General features: G+C 40.2%; 1 protein-coding gene across 3 annotated transcripts in view; it reads left to right on the top strand.

The window, feature by feature from the left end:
• Positions 1 to 21583, top strand: part of LOC118388887 (copine-3-like) — a 57505-nt gene that overhangs the window by 14614 nt on the left and 21308 nt on the right. Inside the window, exons 1-9 of one of the 3 annotated variants that reach the window (XM_035778452.2) lie at positions 6052 to 6296; positions 9479 to 9610; positions 15785 to 15964; positions 16117 to 16191; positions 16308 to 16379; positions 16506 to 16589; positions 20447 to 20536; positions 20902 to 21000; positions 21374 to 21460. In XM_035778452.2, coding sequence (XP_035634345.1) covers positions 9479 to 9610; positions 15785 to 15964; positions 16117 to 16191; positions 16308 to 16379; positions 16506 to 16589; positions 20447 to 20536; positions 20902 to 21000; positions 21374 to 21460 — 819 coding nt within the window. In that variant the 5' untranslated portion in view covers positions 6052 to 6296. Of the gene's footprint in view, positions 1 to 6051; positions 6297 to 9478; positions 9611 to 15784; positions 15965 to 16116; positions 16192 to 16307; positions 16380 to 16505; positions 16590 to 20446; positions 20537 to 20741; positions 20838 to 20901; positions 21001 to 21373; positions 21461 to 21583 lie in introns of those variants that run through there. The other 2 variants (XM_035778454.2, XM_035778453.1) reach the window with 2 other exon arrangements.

The following is a 21583-nucleotide window of genomic DNA, read 5'->3' as shown; positions in this document are numbered from 1 at the left end:
GAAACCAGCCTTTAACAACCTCTTAGAGAGCTACCCCCTACTTTTTTAAATTTCCGCCTGAAGACATACCCAAATCTAACAGTCTGTAGCTCAGGCACAGAACCAAGGATATGCATATTATTGGTACCATTTGAAAGAAAACGCGGAAGTTTGTGTAAATGTGAATTGAATGTAGGAGAATATAACACAATAGATCTGGTTTAGATAATACAATGAAAAAAAACATGTTTTTAAATTTTTATTGTTGTATTATCTTTAAAATGAACAAGATAAAACAAACATTCAGATATGATGATGGGGACAATTTCAGTGAAAAACATAAGAGGGCAACAGTACTTGTGCAAAGTTTCAGAATGATAACTTCCAAAATGAGTGTGCTTACATGACATTTATCATAAAGTGACCCAGGTGTCCCACACAAGTAGCCCAAATGTACCCAAGTGGTCAAATTGGTGAAGTTATACATTTTGAATGGAATAACTATATACAAAATACCAAAATGAGAACATGAGAAAAAACATGAAGAAAACAATATATACATTTACAAAATAACACTTTCAATATTTGGAAGACCCTCAGTCCTCTACACAATATTATGCTGCTGATGCCAGGTGCCATAGCACAATAGCACATCCATGCCTGCAGAAATACATTTGGGCAGATGAACACCACTTGTGGCAGCCTTGGCGTCACTGTCAAAGTGACACCACCTTGGCACTGGGGGCTCCCATTCGGAGTCAGTGTCACTGTGAAAGAAAATGTTCAGTTGGAATAGTTTCACATATGAACCCTGTATCAACAGGTATAATAAACAGATATATATAGAGTACAGGGAACATAATATATTCAACCTTATTATAGACCTGCTAGATCTACTGTATATTATGACATTTCAGCTAGATCTACTGCCTCTATTATATTATGACAGACCAGCTAGATCTACTGTCTTTATTATATTACAACAGACCAGCTGTATCTACTGTCTCCATTTCACTTTGGCCATTGTTGTGGGCCTGCACTCCCCTCAACAGCCTCAAATAGGCTATTTCATTTCACAAATAATATTTTATATTATTAATTTCAAACAACGGCATTAGAATGAGAAGAACTTACCAGTCCAATACGATGTCCTCTCTGTTCAAAAAATATTCCTCCATTTGGGAATCGCTAAATGAATCGTCCTCTATCAATTTCTTCAGAAATTGTGTGTACATCTGCATATCTAGACTTAGACTTAGCTTTCCCTGACTTAATCGCCATACTGATTGATATATAAACAGCTGAATATGCGCTTTACCAAAACAACGCTGTGTGCAACATGCATTGCTCCTTCCGGTATGAAACTTCAATGGCGAATGACCCTCTTTACGTCTGAGTTTACTACATGGGTTGGTCTTCCAACACATAAACATTACATATTGCCGTTTACCTCAGCTCATTGGCTATCTACCCAGCTAGATTTCAAGACAATCAGTGGTCATTGGGTTAATTGGGTTACAGTCAATCAACGAAACAGCGGGCAAATCATTGGTGCACAATGATGTCATTACTTGTTGTCTTCAAATCGGTTTCTTTCAGTCAATATGTCCCGCGAAATGACCCATCAGGTTTGGTTGTGTTACAAACAACCCAGTTGATTGCAATGAAACCAAACATGACTGGAAAAGTCACGTTCTGTGTGTGTATTTACCTCGAATGTGTCGTCAAAAATGGAATGAGATGGAATTCACGACACAAGCGGTTCACAAAATGTTTCGTGTTAGGCTATAAAAATTGATTTTATCAAACAATAGACCATTCATTGTGTAACAATGAACATTGGGATTGCAAACAGAGGAAGATCGTCAAAGGTAAACTATTTATTTTATTGCAGTTTGTGATTTTGTTACGCCTGTGCTGGTTGAAATAGTTGTTTTTTATGGGGCTCTATCCTCATAATCGCATCGTATTATTTCGCAGTAAATCCTTTTTTAAATCTGACAACGCAGTTGGATTAGCAAGATTCTAGGCTTTCCAAACATGTGAGCCACTTGTATTTTCATGAATGTTTAATATGACTATTTATGTAGCGATCACTGTATGTTGTCGAATTTCATCCCGCTACCGGGTTCTGTGCGCAGAGAGGTTAAAGCACCTCAAACGCCAGTCCTTGAGGGCCAAGTTCTGCGTGTTTTCACTCCTCCCTTGTACTTGATTGATCAATTAAGGTAATTGATTAGTTAACTCCCCCATACCTGGTTGTGTAGATCTTAATTGCAAACAAATTGAAAGGAAAGAACAAAACTCAGCAGACACATGGCCCTCCAGGAACTGAGTTGTCCAATTGAAAACATTTTTTTCAACTTCATATTCATCATCTCCAGCACCTCACCAACATATGTGAAAATGGCACATTTCTATATTTTGTTGTAAAAAAGAGAGGATAAGTGTTTCACATTACATTATTGGAGCGCATTGTGTGATTTTAACCAATTATGTGTAGGCCAATTCCCTACTAATTGGTTGATGTCATTGCAAAACGCTTATCTTCTGTCTTTTTTACTACAAAACATACATTTGCCATTTCCACATATGTTGATACTGGGGTGGTGCTGGAGATGAATATGAAGTTGCCATTTTTTTCCCCCCCTTTAAGGATCACTTTACTCAATGTTTTTGTATTTTGTTCAGTAGTCTACTGTTGATGTAGTCTCACGTTTTTATTTCAGCACAAACAGTTTACAGATGGAGCACTGTATATAATTATGTTCATAAATTGTGTGTGTTTTAAGAGAGTACACATTTATTCCACTGTCACAAGGCCCACTTTCAATTCCACTGTAGATGCTAGTGGCAAACATGCCTACTAGAAGGCTACGATAACATCTGTTTCTTGTCTTACAAGCTAGCCTAGCGCTAAACCTAAATGTACCTTGTTTTTATCATGCGGTTTAATGGAACATTTTTGACTGATTCATATGAGTTCTCTGAACATTCATTTTTATTTTGAAGTGTTGTAAAATGTATACAGACTTTTATATAGGCTACTCATCAATTAAGTTGTTTATTTCATAATGTTTTAAAGAGTGAAATGTTGGGTGTTCTTTGATATTTGGGATATCTGCATTTCTCACTTTGTCCTAATGAGCCCACAGATTGAGAAAGGCCTAGTATACGGCACTGGGGTGACATGGTAGGCTGTTTTGTGGACATACATGACAACCTAGGGCTTGCTTTGAACATACTGATGAACGTAAAGCATATTTAGAAACTAATATGGCCTGGAAGATGCCTTTTAGAGAGAGCCCATGGAAAGAGCTGCTGAGTTGCAAGTTCGGACTTAACTGTCATTCAGTATTCATACATGCCTATTTTGGTTTGCTTCCTTTAAAAGTCACAGTGTGCTTCTGGATTTTACTTGTTAAATATTATGCATTACACTACTTTTTGGGTACCAAACTGTCAGGTATAAGGCAATGAGAGCCACTTGCAGAGCCAATTGGTTTACTGTTGGATTTGCATGCAAAGGTAAGCACTAGTTATATTTATGAATTGTGCGAGGTGACATGGTGTATAATAGATTAAGTATTTGTGGAATTATGCTTCCAATATCTAGGCAAAGTTTTGCTGGACATGATTTATTATGGTTAGACTTCACGATATTCCTTATTTTCCCATCTGATCTCACACTTTTGAAATCAAGCCGTTAACCGGATTGTAATCTAAAGCAGTAGGCTATATCAGAAATTGCCATATAGCTGGTCTTTGATATAATAGAGGACCACACAATCCCAAATCCGGAGTGAATCTGACATGGGACGCAAGCACAGCCTTGTGCAGAATAAGCCACAGTTTCATCACTTCCAATTGACACTGGATTTCATTGTGATGCATATTTTTGTTCAGTAAAAAGTGTATCCGATTGATTTGCCTAATTTGTGTCGTTCCCAATTAGTCTCAATCAACTTTACAAATGGCTATTTATTGAGTGCAGTTGATAGGCCAACAACACTAGAAGATTGAATGTATTGGGTTGTATGGCTACATTATTATCATACAGAAATCATTTCAGTGATGCAGTGAACAGCTAAGACTAGTGTTGCTGGCTATTAACTAACTTAATTGCTTTACTTATTTTTTATAAATTGATGTGCTGAACATCAGAGTGAGCTGAACTGTCTGTTCTACAGGATTGTATTATCATTTGAGCTGAATAGGCATTATGTCCAAGGATATAGGTAGAAATGCATGTATAGTTATAAAATGTATAAGTGTGGATAAATGGATAGCCAGAATTTGAAAACAAAAATTACAGCTCAAAGTGGAAATGTTAGATAGCCTACATAGGAAATAGAGCCTTGGTATTTGCTGTATACAGAAAGGGTTGTGTGCCCTTTGTGTGCAGTAGCCTAATATACAAATAACTTCAGTTAGTGGTGTTAATGTTACTTAATTGTTTACATTTAGATGAGTAGTAGTGCAGCAATACATTGCACACCTTTTAAACCAGTACAAAGCATAAGTGGATTATAACAAAACTGATTTGAATGAAAACATGTATATTTTGATGTTGAATTTTACTACAGACGTCCGTATTTTAAATGAGGTGCTTGGCAAAAATGCACCAGTTTCAAGCTCTGCTCTCTGTCATATGTAAGAATATTTTTGATCAGGACATGGTTACCTATTAATTTGCAAATTCGCAAGGCACGAGAGATCTGGGCTGCGTTTCAAACTGATAAAAGACACACCTTCGTCAATTTACCATCGCCTTATGCCCTTAGGGAAATTGCCGCGCCCAATCTTGTCGTTGGTCCAAATGAAGACGCCAAGCAATGGCAGTTAGCAATGTTAGCCACTCAGCCCTCGTTTTTAATAGCGTTTGCGGATGTACTATTATGTTCACGTCGGGCCTGAAACGCCCCATAATTCAATTCGCGATGATTGTACATCTGCTAAGAAAAGTCTGCCAAAACTTAAAACCTCAACATCAATATGGATATGTCATCATACAAGTGTAAGTATAAACACATGTAAATAAGTTATAAATTGGGCTACTAATTCACAAACACGTCTAGTAAAAGTGATGTTTTTGGAAATTGTAGAAATAAAACATGTTCCTTCTTCAGAAGTTCCAGCTAGGCAGGCTAACGTTAGTTAGCTATTTAATTAGCTAGCTATTATACAGTAGGCGTATATTAATAATGATATATTTAATGTAAGTAGACATGCAATCATATTTGACTGTAGCGCATATAAAGCACCAACAAGCTACCGGTGGATGAAAACATGTGACGAATTTCCGGGCAAGGGCGGTCCGTTTAAAAAGCATTCCTTCCTTCCTTCCTCACCCAGCAATTGTATACTCGTCAGACGTTATGAAACGTTATCAGAAGTGTCCACTTAATTTGAGGGCTGGGGGGAAAGGATGTGTCTGTTAAATGTTTGGAATGCAGCGCTAGTGACACTAGAATAGATATTGTACAAGCAAATTCTAATAATATAAAATTATTAACAAATGTACGTGTATCGTTTGGTTTAGTCTCTGGTTTAGTCTCTGTTTCCAACGGAGCTTTTTATTGAACGGAGTTTATACGTTAACATTGCACATCGGATGGATAGGCTAATTATAAATGGCTACATCTTTTATATCTAGAAAAAAAAGCATTCACCCTGTCTCACTGGGTGCAGCTTCAACCAGGGATATGCGTTCGTCACTAATTACCACAGCCACAAATGGCTGAAATCCGCCTATTTCTACCATTTCTAAACCTAGCCCTAAATTTAACCCTATGCACACTGCTAACATTATGACTAACCTTAATCTGAAATTAAGACCAAAAAGCACATTTTGGTGTTCATGATTTTTTTACTATACAGGCTATTTGTGGCTGTGGTAACTAGTGACAACCGGGATATGTGTGTAGTCACTTCCTGCACGGTCAGTACTATCTGGGATTCTTAGGACGTCCCCTACCTAACCATAACCTCAAATATACAAATATTTGCCTTAACCATGTTAAACTTCAACGGCTTGCATGGTGTAGGGACGTCCCAAGGAATTCGGCTAGCACTGACGGACGGACCTTTCCCCCTGCACTGCGGGCACCACAAGTGACGTTGTCTCTTGTCCAATAAGAACGTTTTTATGGTGGCTGATCATCCAATGTTGAGCTCACTTGACCATCTGCCACACCTTTTTTAGGAAATATTTCCTCGACTCCACATTCATTTCGTGTTACGGCAGTGTGCTGTTCAGTTGCAAGACAATTACAACTGTTTCAAAAGAGACCTGATATTCCGTTTCGTGCGACAAGGTAATATTTGTAGCCTACCTATTTTTATAAAGTAGCCTCTGCTAGTTTAGAGATCGAGGTGAGCAGGCAAATCTGTTTATTGTTATTTTATGGGCGTAATAGGCCCTGGCCTTGGGGTTCTTGTCAAGCTTCTTTTTTTTAATGGTTGAGTTAACTTTATAGGAAGTTCTCTCTCCATGTCGAGTCTACTATAAAATAAGCGTCTGGTAGTTTTCAGGGTGTCTGATTCACATCTGAACTTTTGCTGTTAACTAGGAAGTATGTAGTTTATTGTAAATATACAGTACCAGTGCGTTGTGAGCCAGGGTTTCTAGCATGACGACTACTCAAAACCCGCCCAAAAGGCCTGAACTAGCCCAACATTTTTTTTCACAGCAAAAGAGTTGACATATTATACAAAACTTTTTTTCCCTCAACATAACGTTGACGCAATGAATAAATATCGTAGTAATTTTTAACAACGTTAGATGCAATATCCGGTTGAACTCTTAAATAATAATTATTGCGAGCTATGACTTAAAGGAATTTGAATATGTCTCAAGAGAAGATAATTAGCTCGTATTAAACTCCCCAGATACTTTTCCATCACTCTTAAATAAAGGACTTTGAATATGTCGTAAGAGAAGATAATTCGCTCGTATTAAACTCCCAAGATAAATCCACATCCATTGATGGAAAATTAACTCGTTTGACTGTTATGATTACTCAATAAGGCACAAGTGGGTGTGGTATGTTGCCAATACACCACGGCTAACGCTTCAAGAACACCGATAGTATGGTTGCGCGATCTAGTCTGCAGCATCATCTGGACATGTGTGTATGCAACAAAAGTAAAACATTCACCTTCTGCTACCGTTTCTGTCAAGCCGAACGCATACAGTTTGACGCATACGTTCGATAAATATGCAACACACCGAACGCCCTGCAACTGCCTCTGCAACGCAAATGCTGCAAGGCAAACGCAGCGTTTCATTGGAAATGAATGTCATTCTGGTTTACCAAAATGCAATGAAGCTGTCGGTGTGCTCGAAACGTAAGGGCTGTCCTTATGCTGGACTCAACACGGAGTGCCTGGATACAGCAACATATACCACAATTGATATTATAAACGGGTTAAGTACAGTGATGTGCCTTTCTTGTAAACTCAAAACCCAACAATTCAGCAATCAATAAGAATGGGAAATATGAAATGCACATTAAAGCAAGCATACTATATACAGGAAATATTTTAAAGTCAGATCCAATATCATATTCACATGTGCAGGGATTCTTATTTTCAATTACGGTCTAGGAACAGTGGGTTAACTGCCTTGTTCAGGAGCAGAACGACAGAATTTACCTCAGCTCGGGGTTCGATTTTGCAACCTTTCGGTTACTAGTCCAATGCTCTAACCACTAGGCTACCTAGCGCCCCATACTGGAGTGATGGCGTTAGATATGTATAGGGGGAAGGGGACTAAGCAACAGGATATAAGACAAACAGTAGCAGCAGCTCATATGTGAGCAGGTGTCTAGGGCTGGGCGGTAATACTGTATTTTACTATATACCGGTATTGATGCACGGACTGGTTTGGGTTTTTACTTTACGTTCTATAACAGTATTTGAATGTTTGGTTTGTTAAATGTGATACGCCGCGTGTAACGTCAATTCTTATAGTTTACACCGCTACTTGAGTCATCCCTCCACTCTTTCTCCATGCTGCTTTCCACACAGACCTAGTCCCACCCCCTGTCACTCAAGGAGCGCATTTGTTTTGGCTTTGACCACGAGACACTTTCGATCGTCTGCATGGTCAATTTAAAAAAAAAAAATTCCCCCACACCTTTATTTAACCAGGTAGGCAAATTGAGAACACGTTCTCATTTACAATTGCAACCTGGCCAAGATAAAGCAAAGCAGTTCGACAGGTACAACAAAACAGAGTTACACACGGATTAAAACAAACATGCAGTCAATAATACAGTAGAAAAATAAGTCTATATACAATGTGAGCAAATGAGGTGAGATAAGGGAGGTAAAGGCAAAGGCCATGGTGGCGAAGTAAATACACAGTCAATTTAGTGTATTTACTATGTAAACTTCTGACCCACTGGAATTGTGATACTGTGAAATAATTTGTCTGTAAACAATTGTTGGAAAAATTACTCTTGTCATGCACAAAGTAGATGTCATAACCAATTTGCCAAAAATATTGTTTGTTAGTGGTTGGATAAATTCGTTTTAATGACTCCAACCTAAATGTATGCAGCCTTCTGACTTCGTGTGTGTGTGTACACACACACACTGGGCCCTTTTTAATTATGTCACTTTTTTGAGCTGACCTAGGCATTGAACGGGGCACCTTGCTCACGCCTGGAAGGCAGTCTGGTTCTAATGCAATCAACTTTCTCCTGGTGCACAACACACCTACCGAGTGCCTTGGCCAGATTAACCGAATCCCCTCAATGAGAGAAAAGATTTGAAATTGACAAGATGGCGGTGTGCACGTTGTTGAATTACTTCCTGGAGCAAAACAATTATTTAATAACATCACATTTTCTGAACTCAAACAAAACCCCCTGCAACTGAGCATGGATGTTTAGAATACATTTGATTGCCTTCCAAATCGGAAATTGAGGAAAAATCGCCGTTCTCTGCTACACCAAACAGTATCTAACGTGACTGCTAATGGAGCATCGCATCCCAGCCCATTACAATCTGCTAGCTAAGAACCTGTCCCATTTTTTTTTTTCCCCCTCTATGCCGACCTGGTTGACTCACTCATTCTCAAAATTGCGATTTTTACTGAGCAGTGTACATTAAAGCAAAGCCTGGGATATGGGAAGCGGTTAATGGTAATTTAAATTCTTTATATTATTTATTCCTGAAGAATATCATTTATAAATGCCACATGGGCTGTTTTTCTTTATCATAACCCAACATATAAGGGTTCGTTACTCGATAGTTTATAAACAACAAGAATGTAAACGGCTTCAAATATAAAAAATAAAAAAAATGTAATGGACTGTCGGTCCCTGCATCTGGAGCGTTATCTATGAATTTGAGAGGTTTTAATTTCCCTGGCACGTTCCCTTAGCGTCATACCAACGCAAGTGGCAGGGACCCCGTTGTTGATTGTTTTTAGCTTTTAATATGGTCATATTTGATCTGAAATCTTGTTTTTTCTTCCTGTCTTTTTCAGATGGCTTCTCAATGCGTGTCAAAAGTAGAACTCTCCATCTCGTGCAGCAATCTCCTCGACAAAGATGTTGGATCCAAGTCTGACCCACTCTGCGTGCTGCTGCAGAGCATTGGGGATGACAAATGGACCGAGGTAGGGAGAAAGTCTAACTAATCGAAATGTTTAAAAATTGGCAACGTTCAGTGAGGTCCAAAGGTATATTGACACTGATACATTGTGTGTTATGCCCCGGTATTCCAGCACTTTGGATTTGAAATGATACAATGACTGAGGTTAATGTGCAGACTGTCAGCTTTTGTTTCAGGCTATTTTCATCCATATCAGGTGAATTGTTTGAAATGATTGCACTTTTTGTCCACATTCTAGGGAACCAAAAGTATTTGGACAAATTCACTTATTAGTCAGACGTTTTGTATTTGGTCCCATATTCCTAGCACGCAATGGCTACAACAGAGGTGAGACTAAGTCAATATTATTTGAGTCACAACGTTCGAGTCAAGTTTTTGCAAATGTTATTAATCATTTTTCATGTTCAAAATTGTGTTCAAAATTGTGCACTTTCCTCAAACAATAGCATGGTATTCTTTCACTGTAATAGCTACTGTAAAATGGACAGTACAGTTAGATTTAACAAGAATTTAAGATTTCTGCCAATACAGATATGTCCTGGGAAATTTTATTTTTACTTACAACCTCATGCTAATCGCATTAGCCTACGTTAGCTTAACCGTCCCGTGGACGGGACACCAATCCCAAATCATTTTAAATCTTAAGCTGAAAGTCATTCATGTTATTAGTATACAGTGCCCCTTGACTTTTTCCACATTTTGTTACATTTAGTCTTTATTCTAAAATAGATTAAATAACGGTAAATTACATTTTTGCAAATATAATACAAACATAAGTACTTACGTATTCAGACCATTTGCTATGAGACTCGAAATAGAGCTCCGGTGCATCCTGTTTCCATTGATCATTCTTAACATGTTTCTACAACTTGATTGCCATCCACCCGTGGTTGACAAAGTACAGAGATATCCTTGATGAAAACCTGCTCCAGAGCACTCAACCTCAGACTGGGGTGATGGTTTGTCAGAGTGCCTTAATATAGCATCATTTATTAGGCCTACCACCTTTTTATTTAAAAGCACATTTTTCACATCAGCTGCTTCAACTTTAGTAGCCTACCTCTCCTAGTTGGACGTGAGTTCAAGTGTACCTAATATGTGTGGTCTCATTGAAATCGAGTAGGCTGCCTACGTGGGTGGAGAATTACATGGCAGTGAACTTGAATATGAAATGAACTTGAATAAGATTAAATTGTATTTTACTACAGTGTCAAATATTGATAATGGGAAGAAGTGGAGGGTGCTCAACTAATGTTAAATCAAATCAAATGTATTTATATAGCCCTTCGTACATCAGCTGATATCTCAAAGTGCTTTACAGAAACCCAGCCTAAAACCCCAAACAGCAAGCAATGCAGGTGTAGAAGCACGGTGGCTAGGAAAAACTCCATAGAAAGGCCAAAACCTAGGAAGAAACCAAGAGAGGAACCAGGCTATGTGGGGTGGCCAGTCCTCTTCTGGCTGTGCCGGGTGGAGATTATAACAGAACATGGCCAAGATGTTCAAATGTTCATAAATGACTAGCATGGTCAAATAATAGTAAGGCAGAACAGTTAAAACTGGAGCAGCAGCATGGCCAGGTGGACTGGGGACAGCAAGGAGCCATCATGTCAGGTTGTCCGGCGGCATGGTCCTAGGGCTCAGGTCCTCCGAGAGAAAGAAAGGAGAGAATTAGAGAACGCACACTTAGATTCACTCAGGACACCGAATAGGACAGGAGAATTACTCCAGATATAACAAACTGACCCTAGCCCCCTGACACAAACTACTGCAGCATAAATACTGGAGGCTGAGACAGGAGGGGTCAGGAGACACTGTGGCCCCATCCGAGGACACCCCCGGACAGGGCCAAACAGGAAGGATATAACCCCACCCACTTTGCCAAAGCACAGCCCCCACACCACTAGAGGGATATCTTCAACCACCAACTTACCATCCTGAGACGAGGCTGAGTATAGCCCACAAAGATCTCCGCCACGGCACAACCCAAGGGGGGGGGGGCGCCAACCCAGACAGGATGACCACAACAGTGAATCAACCCACTCAGGTGACGCACCCCCTGCAGGGACGGCATGAGAGAGCCCCAGTAAGCCAGTGACTCAGCCCCTGTAATAGGGTTAGAGGCAGAGAATCCCAGTGGAAAGAGGGGAACTGGCCAGGCAGAGACAGCAAGGGCGGTTCGTTGCTCCAGAGTCTTTCCGTTCACCTTCCCACTCCTGGGCCAGACTACACTCAATCATATGACCTACTGAAGAGATGAGTCTTCAGTAAAGACTTAAAGGTTGAGACCGAGTTTGCGTCTCTGACATGGGTAGGCAGACCGTTCCATAAAAATTGAGCTCTATAGGAGAAAGCCCTGCCTCCAGCTGTTTGCTTAGAAATTCTAGGGACAATTAGGAGGCCTGCGTCTTGTGACCGTAGCGTACGTGTAGGTATGTACAGCAGGACCAAATCAGAGAGATAGGTAGGAGCAAGCCCATGTAATGCTTTGTAGGTTAGCAGTAAAACCTTGAAATCAGCCCTTGCTTTGACAGGAAGCCAGTGTAGAGAGGCTAGCACTGGAGTAATATGATCACATTTTTTGGTTCTAGTCAGGATTCTAGCAGCCGTATTTAGCACTAACTGAAGTTTATTTAGTGCTTTATCCGGGTAGCCGGAAAGTAGAGCATTGCAGTAGTCTAACCTAGAAGTGACAAAAGCATGGATTAATTGTTCTGCATCATTTTTGGACAGAAAGTTTATGATTTTTGCAATATTACGTAGATGGAAAAAAGCTGTCATCGAAATGGTCTTGATATGTTCTTCAAAAGAGAGATCAGGGTCCAGAGTAACGCCGATGTCCTTCACAGTTTTATTTGAGACGACTGTTGTCAGATTCAACAGAAGATCTCTTTGTTTCTTGGGACCTAGAACAAGCATCTCTGTTTTGTCCGAGTTTAATAGTAGAAAGTTTGCAGCCATCCACTTCCTTATGTCTGAAACACATGCTTCTAGTGAGGGCAATTTTGGGGCTTCACCATGTTTCATTGAAATGTACAGCTGTGTATCATCCGCATGGCAGTGAAAGTTAACATTATGTTTTCGAATAACATCCCCAAGAGGTAAAATGTATAGTGAAAACAATAGTGGTCCTAAAACAGAACCTTGAGGAACACCGAAATTTACAGTTGATTTGTCAGAGGACAAACCATTCAGAGAAACTGATATCTTTCCGACAGATAAGATCTAAACCAGGCCAGAACATGTCCGTGTAGACCAATTTGGGTTTCCAATCTCTCCAAAAGAATGTGGTGATCGACGGTATCAAAAGCAACACTAAGGTCTAGGAGCACGAGGACAGATGCAGAGCCTCGGTCCGATGTCGAAGTGCAACGGCTTTTTTTTTTTTTGAAAAGGCGCAACCCGTGCACACCTAAGTAGCCTAACCTGTGCGCATTGTGCCTTTTCAAAAAAAAAAAGCCGTTGCACTTCGACATCGCACAGGTTAGGCTACTTAGGTGTGCACGGGTTGCGCCTTTTAATTTTCAAGAAGTTTTGATTACCCATTTTGTCTGCCTGCAAATTATCCTCCTAGAAGTTAGGCCATATCCTATAGGCCTATCCGAAACGTAGCAAGGGTCGGCGTCATCGTTCTTGCGGCTTCAAGTTCAGTAGTCATTACCCGCGCAATCAGGTTGCACGTATGGTCTCAAATTGAGTAGGCTATACATGAGCCGCCATTGTAAAATAAGAATTTGTTCTTAACTGACTTGCCTAGTTAAATAAAGGTGGGAAAAAGTTAAATAATTAGAAGTACGGGACAGTTTTTTTCCAAGGAAATATATTTCCTAAATAGGCCTATGATTAGGCTACAGTTTACAATATTGCCTAGAAAGGCCTAAATATTGATCACCCATATTTCTCCGTCTGTAATTCTTTCCACTCCTAAAAGGTAGGCTATAAAAATAGCTCTTGAGAAAGTGCAATTGCAACTCTGCTCTCTTCAAACTACATTTAGCATATTGGCTGATCTAGCCCAGTAATACAGCTAGCCTAATATAAGGGCCATGTGAGAATCTCTGTCGCCATCAGATAAGGGAGGGGATGGCTGCCGTTTTACAAGCTCCTAGCAAACTGCTATAATCTTCTTTTTCCCGCATTTAACTTGTGGTTATTTATTTTATTATCAAATGAGAGAAACTTTCAGAGTTATACTTAAACTAAAATCTTTATTCACTTATAAGGAAAGCAGATCACACCACACACACTAGTGAAGGATGTGAGTGCTATGCAATAACGAGGCTGGTCAACTAAATACTCTTGACTGTTGGGTTGAGCCCCGACACAAAGAATACCAATATATTTTAAATGGCATAGATGCACCCCCTTAGTCTACATGACAAACAACAGATGTGTGGAATGGATCACTTGATATGAGAAAGGAGTATTCCCCAGCCAGATAGCATTTGCTATGAAAGAAATGAATAATTCACAGAGGACAGTATCTGTTGTGAAGACTGTTCTCATTGTAAGGAATCCAGGGTTTGGCCCCGAAAACGAAGTTCCTCTCAACCCGAGCCATCTCTCCCTGTTACCTTCCAGTCATGCTGGAGCAATCTCCCTCGTATGGATGGAATGTGGCTTGTTAGGTTTATCATCGAAGTCATCTTAAATTTACTGTCAGTGTTAACACAGACACATGAGAGTTCTAAGAACCCTATTCTATTCCATAAAGCAACCATTTGATGCAATAACAGTATTATAACAATCTTGATTTTGTAAATAGGTTTGCTGCTACCATCTCTTATGACTAAAAAGAGCTTCTGGATATCAGAACAGCGATTACTCACCTCGAACTGGATGAATATTTTTTTTTTCCTTTAATGAGTCTGACGCAAAGTATATACTGCTTCTCCGAGACCAAATCCCCATCATTCGCATGAAGAAAAGACAGAAATACAGGGGGCTGAGATCAGGCTGCCTTGTGAGAATTCTTCGGCGAGTGGGTAACCCACCTCTACCATCTGTTCTATTTTTCACTGGAAAATAACATTGAACGGAGATAATCCATTTTATCCTACCAACATTAAGAGTTATAATATCTTATTTTTGGCAGAAAGACAACACGGATAATATAGAGATGGCTGGGTTTTCCATGCGTCAGCAGGACAGAACAGCTACGTCTGGTAAGACGAGGGGTGGGGGGGGGTGTCTTTGTCAATAACAGCTGGTGCGCAATGTCTAATATTAAAGAAGTCTCAAGGTAATGTTCGCCTGAGGTAGAGTACCTCATGATAAGCTGTAGACCACACTATCTACATTATTTGTACTTTAGACCACCTATAATCCACACAGAGACAAATACAAAGCTCGCCCTCCATTTGGAAAATCTGACCATAATTCTTGCTTTAAAAGCAAAAATTAAAGCAGGAAGTACCATTGACTCACTCAATACGGAAGTGGTCCGATGACACGGATGCTACGCTACAGGACTGTTTTGCTAGTCTATACTATACTAGACAATTTTCCAGGATTCATTCAATGCCATGGAGGAGTATACCACCTCAGTCACCGGGCTTCATCAATAAGTGGATTGGCAACATCGTCCCCACAGTGACTGTGCGTACATATCCCAACCAGAAGCCATGGATTACAGGCAACATCCACACCGAGCTAAAGGCTAGAGCTGCCGCTTTCAATGAGCGGGACACTAAACCCGGATGCTTATAAGAAATCACGCTATGCCCTCAGACGAACCATCACACAGGCAATGCATAAAATCAAGACTAATATTCAATCCTACTACACCGGCTCTGACGCTCGTCGGATGTGGCAGGGGTTGCAAACTATTACTTACTACAAAGGGAAAGCCAGCCGCGTACTGCCCAGTGACGTGATCCTACCAGACGAGCTAAATGCCTTTTTATGCTTGCTTCAAGGCAAGCAACACTGAATAGCCACTTTACCCCTACGTACAACTTACCTCTACTAACCTGTATCCCCGCACATTGACTCTGTACCGGTAACCCCTGTATATAGCCTCACTATTGTTACTTTTTAGTAGAATTTTTACTTTAGTTTTAGTAAATATTTTCTTATCTCTATTTCTTGAATTGCATTGTTGGTTAAGGGTTTTTTCCATATTTTCTCAAATGGCCTATTGTTTGTTCATGAAGATGTTTTCTGTTTCACTATACAGTTGGACCGTACGGAGCAGGTGAAAAATTGCCAGGACCCCGAGTTCTCCAAGAAGCTGCTCCTGGACTACCACTTTGAGAAGGTGCAGAAGTTGAAGCTGGGTGTCTATGACATAGACAACAAGTCTGTCGATCTGAAGGATGATGACTTCCTGGGTGGGTTTGAGTGTACGCTGGGACAGGTGAGGATCTAAGAATGTGTGGACCAATTAGTCCGCATCCTTATTATACATTGTGTAAAAAAATAAAATCTTCAGTGTAAACTTAACCCAATGTTATAGAATTTCTAACACGAATGATGGTGTCTCCAACAACCAACCATTTTGCCTTTCAGATTGTGTCCAGCAAGAAGATTACCAGACCTCTACAACTGAAGAAGGGGAAGCCTGCAGGCAAAGGCACCATTACTGTAAGTATTTAACTTGCTGTGTAAATGTTGTGATAACAAACATAAGGCTAATGCAAACATTGTCTTGAGATATTTAAATGAATTCTCTCATTTGTGTTAAATTGTGTGTTTTATAGATTACTGCTGAGGAGATAAAGGATAACAGGGCCATAGTGCTGGAGGTGGAGGCTAAAGGCCTGGATAAGAAGGTACAATAGAGGCACTTCAGTGCAGTCTTTTCAAATGGAAAGTGGCCTACTTTATTAAGATGTAATAAACAGTTCTGAATTCTCTCCCGTCCATTATTTATGTGCTCATGGTTGTCTCTATTGCAGGACTTGTTTGGGAAATCTGATCCATTCCTAGAATTCTTTAAGCAAGGAGATGATGGCAAGTGGCAGCTGGTTCACAGAACAGAGGTACTTATCACCATATTTGTTTGGGGTAGCTGCAACCCAATATGTGGAACAGAGATTGGGTATGTCAAAAAGAAAGTAGGCTTATTGAACGCGCACATGTAATTGGTTTCTGTCAGTTCTTGCCAGCAAGTGCAGAGATTCGGGCAGACAAGGCTGTAGAGAGGAAGGCTCATCAAAGTTGGTGAAACTCAGAATGAACGTCGTAAAATCACTCATACATTGGAAAAACATTGCATGTAAATGCATGTATCTTAACATCTTAATGTGTTGTGAACATTTGACATCTATCGTGTTTAATTGCAGTTGTGTGGGCTACCGAGGGCAAGGTGAAATATTAAACTTGTCGATGTCCAGTTTCTAAACCCCAATAACAAGCGTGCTCAAGGGCCGACTTAAGCATTTGCCTGCCCGGCTACAAGTTTGTTGACGAGCTGGTGACAACCAATTTACGAAGTGAGCAGGCCTACAGCGGGATTTTTTAATTCCGCTACTGGAGGGCCGAAACACTTTTTTGGTTAGTTTCTACCTGATCGTTAATTGCACTTAACTGGTGTCTGAGTCGGTCCCTTATTAGGAGTGTATGAAAACCCAGTAAGTGTTTTGGCCCTCCCGGACTGTCATAGAACACCCCTGGCCTACCTTCATACCAGTCTTATACCAACACATATCAGCAAAGTCAAATGAGGATACACTGGTTGCAGATCTTCATGTTGTCACAATTGCTTCTTTTTTTTGCTCTGTGTATGGGAACTCAACTGCTTTAGTAGTCATGCATTTCCTCAAGGAAAATGACTACGAGACTGAATACTCATTGGGTGTTTATGATGCAGAATACTGGTAATAAATTGTCATGTTTTGCTTTCATAAAAAGGGTTAGTTGTGTATGTGATTAAAAACTGATTTAGTAATTATCCTCCGTGAATTTCCTCAAGGACACAGAACAAAATAGGCTACTTCACGCGCATTTCACCACCCATGTTTCTTTAAAAAGGCCCGCTTCTTTGCACAAGCCCACCACTACTCTGAGACCAGTCCAGAATACAGCTACCTAATTTTTTATAATTCATTCTGTCTGTTGAAGTTGTTTTCACCAGAACAGCAGGTTTGAAACTTTCTCTAATAAAGTAGTATTTGTTTAATGGAGAGAGTATCGTGCCTTACCTTATTTGTCTGTATTGTTATTTTGGCATGGTTGCAATTGTAATTTTTATTTGTTGTGACTTGTTGCTCTCAGCCATTTGTGACCCATTTCAGGAAACTAGGTGTATGTCACTACTTCACAGAGCTGTTTGAACATAAATGTTTTTTATTATCACAATTTGTTTTTGGCAGAAAAACGTGAACTTTCATGTGTCTTAATAACAAACTTGTATTCCATCTGTAAATACGAATACAATTGTTAAATTACGAGTCTAGTTGGTTTAGTCAAAGAAAGGCAGCAACCTTCCCACTAGCCATGATTGGCTGAGATAATGAGTGAGCTGGACATGCCGAGAGATGATTTTGGATTGGTTTGCCATATAGCGCGCCTCTGAGCTAGTCAGTATGTCTAGGTAATCCTGTCTAACGCATCTTTTTTTTTTATTCAGTTACCAATTGAATTTTAATTAAATGAGTTGACTCTTCACATGGGATGATTTCACTGAACAACGAAAGGGAATATTGAGTGATCCCCCAAATTATCCATCACATCTCCCAAAAACATTTTCAATATACATCTGTAAAATGATAGAGGAAGGACAACCAAAGCTTCAGTTTCTAGACTTAGGCTTCAATGTCTTCTCCCTGGAGATCCTCAATGTCCACCTCTTGAACATCAGACTGAGGTCTCCTCTTCACTGTCACTTTCCAACCTTTTTGAGCCTGACAGCGAGCCATCCTCAACAAGCCTAAAATTTGCCTGGGTGGCAAACCAATTTTTCAACCCTTGTAATTGGTTGGCCTGTTGCGTGCTTTGGTGTGTGTGTTCCCAAACAAGGACCAGTTGTCCTCTGAGGTGGCTGATGTTGGTGGGATTTGAAGGATGATGGAGGCAACAGGGGAAATGGTCTCAGATCCACTAAGTTCCTTCCACTAGGTAGCTGATGAGATATGTTGGCACGACTGCCATATTGCATCTCCATCCCAAAGCCCTTGCTTGGACGTGTACTTCGCCAGACTGCCAAGAACCTTGCCCTCATCCAGGCCAAGGTGGCGAGACACGGTAGTGATAACACCATAGGCCTTGTTGATCTCTGCATCAGACGGGATGCTCTTGCCTGCATACTTGGGGTCCAACATGTACGCTGCGGCGTGTATGAGCTTCAGGCAGAAGTCTTCCCGCTTTTTGATGTATTTCAGAACTGCAGTTTACTCTGCTTGGAGCAACAGTGAAGTGGGCAGGGCAGTAGGATTTATTCTCTTACATCTGCTAGCAGAGTCTGAACATCAGACCGGATGGCATTGTCTCCCTCAAGCCTTGCAATGGCTACTGCTATAGGTTTCAGGCTGCTTTACCACTCTCCCAAAATACATCATCCAGAAGGATCCTCTTGATGGGGCTGTCCAAATCATCAGACTGTGATATGGCCATTTCTTGCAAAGACTCCTTCCCCTCCAGGAGACTGTCAAAGATGATGACAACACCACCCAACGGGTGTTGCTGGGTAGCTTCAATGTAGTGGTGGTCTTCTCACTTTGCTTGGGGAGGTAGTTTGCTGCTAACTTGATGACCCTTCACATACCTAACCATTTCCTTGGTTCTCTTGTAGAGTGGATCCATTGTTTTCAGTGCCATGCTGTACTTGAGGAGCATATTCGATGCATGAGCAGCACAACCAATGGGTGTGATGTGATGGTAGGACTCCACTTTAGACCAAGCAGCCTTCATGTTTGCAGCATTGTCTGTCACCAGTGTAAATACCTTCAGTGGTCCAAGGTCATTGAATTCCTTCAGCTCATCTGCAATGTAGAGACCGGTGTGTCTGTCCCGTGTCTGTGCTCTTGTAGAATACTGGTTGAGGGGTGGAGTTGATGTAGTTCATTATTCCTTGCCCACGAACATTCAACCACCCATCAGAGATGATTGCAATACAGTCTGCTTTCTCTGATTTGCTTGACCTTCACTTGAACTCTGTTGAACTCTGCATCCAGCAAATGAGCATACACCCCTCTGGTTGGAGATAAATAGTTAAGCAGTTAGATTTAAACAGCTCTTTTGTAAGGTAAATGTTTTAAAATGAAAACTTGTATGGAAACAGGTGAATTTAACACTCCTCAGTTAGCAGGCTCACGCAAGCTAAAACCCACATGGTAGCAAAACACTTTCTGCTAGTTAGTTTAAGTTGGAAATAATTTAAACACTTTTCTGTAGGCTACTCTTTACTAGTTAACAAAAATTAATGTATGTCATGAAATATATACATCCCACCCAGTATTGTAATCAAAACTTACCAGAAAGCATGTCGTCCTTGGCTCAGACAGAGTAGTGTGGGCTTAAAGCATCTCATTAGTGTGCAAGATCTTGCGAATCAGCTGTACATGTGATGGAAGAGTGCACAGCACATGTGATGGAAGAATGCACTGTGCATGCAGAGGGTTGCAATTCCATTTAATTGGGGATAGTTTAACTAAAATATGCCACAAGACCTAGGCCTTATGTGCATCCCACAAAAAAGGTTCATTGTTTAAGCTAACTTTTTTTGACGAATTTTAAGCAAAATTTCCAGAAAGTTTTCCGACGCTTTGCAACCCAAGTCTCTTATATCCAATGTAAAAATAAATACAAAAATACAACTAAACATTGTTACATAAGACCAATTTTGAGTCGTCGGTCACATTTGAACTTTTTTACATTCTTTTTGTATTTATTTTTTTAGGTTGTCAAGAATAATCTGAGTCCGTCATGGAAGAAATTCACTGTGGCTCTGCAAACATTCTGCAACTGTGACATGAGCAAACCAATCAAGGTATGAATAGCTAAAAGACCATGGCATTTGACAGACCTGCACTAGCATGTAGAGAACTTTCAGAGCTTATGGTGTCCTATAGAATCTGTTGAATTAGATATTGTGACTACAAAAAAGTTGTTTTGATATAACCTACAGCCCTATTGTTATGGTATCTCTGACCTACTGTAGCCCCAGGGCTTACCTATGTGTCTGTTACTGGCAGGTCACTTGTTACGATAAGGACGAAGACACCAGTTCAGATATGATAGGCGAGTTTACTTGCACTACCCGCCAGCTTTTGGATGCTAAAGACCGTGCGGTGAGCCAAAGAACACCTCTGTCCTTTTGTCTCAAACTCCCTCTCTCCTGTCCCCCTTCCCCAGGTCCACTGCTCTGATTATGATAGTGATGGCTCGCATGACCTTATCGGTGTTTTCCAAACTAATGTGTCTGAGCTGCAGAAAGCTGCCCATGGTTCACCGGTGAGACCATGTATTTTTCTTCTAGCACTTTTACTTTTTGCTTACCTTACCATTAAGCTTCTGTCTCTCTATTGGTCCCACTTGACATTAAATTGTAAAGATACCATGTTGCATGAATTAAAAGTTGTGTAATTAATTGTATCCCACTACACAGTAACTTCACTAATTACTCATGTTTTTTTGTTGCCAGTTTCTGATTACAATTGAATCATTGTTCTGTGCCTTTACAGTATAGATACACATGTAGTTAATATATAATATATATGGTAAGAGCTGAGCAGCTTAATGTAAATTGCTTCTGCCTCATGTGTCTAATCATGGTGATGGTAGTTTTGTATTTGAGGAAGTTGTGTATATTGTCCATTGTGATCAGGTGGAGTTTGACTGTGTCCATCCAGAAAAGAAGAAGAAGAAGAAGAGTTACAAAAACTCTGGAGTAATCGGTGTTAAGAGCTGCCAGGTAGGTTATAATTATACAGAACAAAAATATAAAATGCAACAATTTCAACGATTTTACTGAGTTACAGTTCATAAATGGAAATCATTCCATTTTAAATAAATGAATTAGACCTTAATCTATAGA

The sequence above is a fragment of the Oncorhynchus keta genome, chromosome 10, assembly GCF_023373465.1.
Source record: "Oncorhynchus keta strain PuntledgeMale-10-30-2019 chromosome 10, Oket_V2, whole genome shotgun sequence".
NCBI lineage: Eukaryota > Metazoa > Chordata > Actinopteri > Salmoniformes > Salmonidae > Oncorhynchus > Oncorhynchus keta.
This window is presented reverse-complemented; position numbering and strand designations above follow the sequence as displayed.